This window comes from Budorcas taxicolor, chromosome 7 (assembly GCF_023091745.1).
Source record: "Budorcas taxicolor isolate Tak-1 chromosome 7, Takin1.1, whole genome shotgun sequence".
In the NCBI taxonomy this organism is placed as follows: domain Eukaryota; kingdom Metazoa; phylum Chordata; class Mammalia; order Artiodactyla; family Bovidae; genus Budorcas; species Budorcas taxicolor.
In genome coordinates, this window is record NC_068916.1 from 2,914,283 (window position 1) to 2,917,275 (window position 2,993).

The 2,993-nt window shown below is 62.0% G+C and overlaps 1 protein-coding gene across 1 annotated transcript; it reads right to left on the reverse strand.

The window, feature by feature from the left end:
* Positions 1-246: 246 nt before the first annotated feature.
* On the reverse strand, positions 247-2,517 carry LOC128050347 (serine/arginine repetitive matrix protein 1-like). Its single transcript, XM_052642578.1, has 4 exons — positions 2,488-2,517; positions 1,321-1,483; positions 487-1,233; positions 247-284 (listed from the first exon to the last, which is right to left on the reverse strand). Exons 1-4 carry the CDS (start codon positions 2,515-2,517, stop codon positions 247-249), a joined length of 978 nt encoding a protein of 325 aa, XP_052498538.1.
* Between the last annotated feature and the right edge of the window lie 476 nt (positions 2,518-2,993).

The following is a 2,993-nucleotide window of genomic DNA, read 5'->3' on the forward strand; positions in this document are numbered from 1 at the left end:
GCTGGAGCCAACTGAGGAAAGTCACCCAATCTCGTTCAGGCTCCCTCCCCCCGTTCTGAAAGTGAAATAGCAACCGGTTATCCTCCTAGCAGCTCAGTGTCTTCAGAGTGGTGAGCCACCCTCCCAGTGGGCCAGTTCCTAGGACCACCTCCCCGATAGAAGAGGCTTGGAGGGTGACGAACAGTCTTCCCATCCTTTGATGCCCACCCTGCGCCCACCAGACAGGGAGCACAGACAAACCACAGATCAGAGGCCATCACGGGAGGAGAGTCCAGAGGAGCGGCCTGTAAAAGAGGTGCACCGGATTTTAGGCTGTCAGGGGTTTTCCAGGTGAGAGAGTCGGTAGTGGGGAGGGGCCAGTTCAGCTGCAGAGTCCAGCAGGAGCCATGGCGTGGAGGGTGCCGTCTGATGCTTGTAGGGGGTCCCACCTCCAGGGGGTGGGAGGCGAGCCACAGCGGAGGGTCCTGAATGCAGGGCTGGACTTACGGCCTTGATCCTGAGGCCCGCAGCAGAGCAGAGGCCGGGTGAGCGGGGACGCCTCGGGGATGGGTGGCCTCAGAAGGGAGCCCCGCGGCAGGCTCCCCCGCAGCCCCACCCGGCGCGCTGCGCGCCCAGCCTTCCCCCTGCGGCCGCGAGGGGGCGCCGCGCCGCGCCGCTCGGGGGCGGCCGCCGGAGTGAGGCGGGCTCTGCGCCCCCGGCCGCGCGCGGCGGGCGGCCGGCGGCCGGCAGGGTCCGCGGCGCCGCGGGTCGGCGGGAGCGGTGGGCTCTGCCCAGGGGCCGAGCTCCGACACGGGGCGCGCCGGGAGCCGGTGAGTCGGGGCGCGGCCGGGCGGGGCGCAGGGAGGAGCCGCGGCGGCGGCGGCGGGCCTCGACGCGGAGGGGCGCGGCTGCGAGCCCGCGGGCCGGCAGGTGGCCGGGCCTCCGCGCGGGGACTCGCGGGCTGAGCACGGGCGCGCGTGGGTGGCAGGGCGCGGGGCCGGCCGGCTGCCGGGGCCGCGGAGCCCGGCTCGCCGAAGTGCGCGCCGCTCGGGCGGGGACGCGGGGAGGCGGAGGCGCTGCGGGGCGCGGGCGCGGGCGCGGGGAGGGCGCACCCCCGGCCGCCGGGCTCGTGACTGCCGCGCGAGCACCGCCGCTCGCCTTGGCGCGAGGAGCGAGCTTCCCCAGCTGCTCGAGTGGCAGGAAAAGCCGGCCTGGGCCCAAAGCCTACCCAACACGAGACCTCGGTTTCCCGGACTGTGAAATGGGAACAGGAAGGCTGACCTGCCACTGCTTATGAAGATGGCAGAGGGCCTTGTGTGTGGGAGAAGAGGATGTTGTCACCTCTAAAGCCGGGATAGGATGGAGGAAAAGATCGATGCGAGAGAGCCTGCAGGGGCAATGGGGTCAGCTCCGGGTTCTGGGTGTGTTCCTCATTAGTGACGGTGGGCAGGGCCAGGAAACCTGGAGCCCGCTCCTTTCTGCGTCCACGCCGGGATTGGGAGGCCTGGAGGGGAAGAGGCCAGGGAGGCCCCTGCCCCTGCCCCAGGCCCAGCGTGGGGAGCAATGTTAAAAAGACAGACAAGCCAGCCTGGGGTATGGAGGGGCTCACCCTTGTCCCTGTCTCCTGGTTCTCTGAGGCAGGTGTCCTGCTGAGTCTCAGGAGTCAGAGAGGTGTCCTGGGAAGATTTGCTTGCAGGCGGGTGCCGTGTCTCCGTCTTAGTTGAAGTTACTGAGGCTTAGAGCAGTCACAGGACTTGTTCAAGGTCTCAGGACCATCAAGCGGCAAAGATGGAGTTTCAACCATGTAGGACTGGTTCCAAAAGCCGTACTTCAGTCACTGTGTCAAGTAACCAGGAGAGGCCTGGGTTTGTTGCCTCGCTTGCCTACAGCGTTGCATTCCTTAACCTGTGTGCTGTCTGCTGCTGGCCCTGAGGAGTGCTTACAAGCAGATGTGGGAGAGGGGAGCTGAGTAAGTCATCTAAAGTAAAGCCAAGGTAATGGCAGGAGATGAGTGGTAGGAAAAAAAGAGTAATTAGGCTGGAGCCTGAGGAGGGGGTGAGGAGAGGCTTACCCTGCTCAGAGAGGATGTGTCTGAGCCGTGACCACTGACCGCGGCTGTGACGTGACTCCCACAAAAAAGGTCCAAAGGTGCAAGGCCCCTGAAGCAGGCACAGGTGGGAGGAGGGAGGAGCTGAAACAGAGTCAGTTTTGTGAGCTGTGGAGTTTGACCTTTCCTCCAGGTGCAATGGACAGGCCCCGGAGGGTTTCGAGTTTTGAGTATTGAAAGGATGTCCCTAAGGTGAGTGGAGAGGACTCTCAGGAGCAGGAGAGGGAGCAGGGAGGAGGCTGTGGAGTCTGCCAGAGATTCTCAAGGTTAGCCAACCAGCTGCAAGATGTGGAGTCTGCCATCCTGGCAGAGCCAGGGGCTCAAGAAGGGCAGGGTCTTCTGCAGGTGGTGGAGTTGTTAGCTGTTGTGGACAAGAGACCCAGTTTGGTCTGAAGCCCTACCCCTCTTCCTGCATCCTTCCGGGTGCCCATCTCAGACCTCCCTGTGCCTGGCAGGGGATGTAGTGCCTGCCCCGAATGTGTAGAGATGAGATGCTGGGTGTTCAGATCAATCTCTGCATCCTCTCATATGTTCCCAGAAGTCTTTGAGCTAATCCAGCTCTGACTTGTACTTTGACCCAGGCCTAGAGTCAGCCATTTCTCAAGAAGCCTTGGTGTGTTTTAGTGGGGTTGTGGTGGGGGTTAGAAACCAGTATCTGAACGTTAGATAGAAATGCTCATTGCTACCATGGCGTCGTTGACCCTAGACCTTCTCAGTGGTCTGAACCAAGCACTCCTTTGCTAAAACTGAAAGTTAATAATAGTTCCATCTCCTTTCTCCTACAGTATGAACCTGGTTCCCCCCAAAATATCAATATAAAAGCTGAGTTATATTTTATTCGATGGTTAGGACTTAAGCCCAGGAGGCAGCATCTCAAGTAACCCTGGGACAACTGCTCCAAGGAGGC

Coding starts and splice junctions, on each gene's coding strand:
- LOC128050347 (XM_052642578.1), bottom strand. CDS start 2,517: ATGGGCACCCGGAAGGATGCAGGAAGAGGG. Junction 1,234..1,320: donor ATCCTATCCCGGCTTTAGAG/GTGACAACATCC, acceptor CCCATTTCACAG/TCCGGGAAACCGAGGTCTCG. Junction 285..486: donor CGGGCCTCAGGATCAAGGCC/GTAAGTCCAGCC, acceptor CCTCTTTTACAG/GCCGCTCCTCTGGACTCTCC.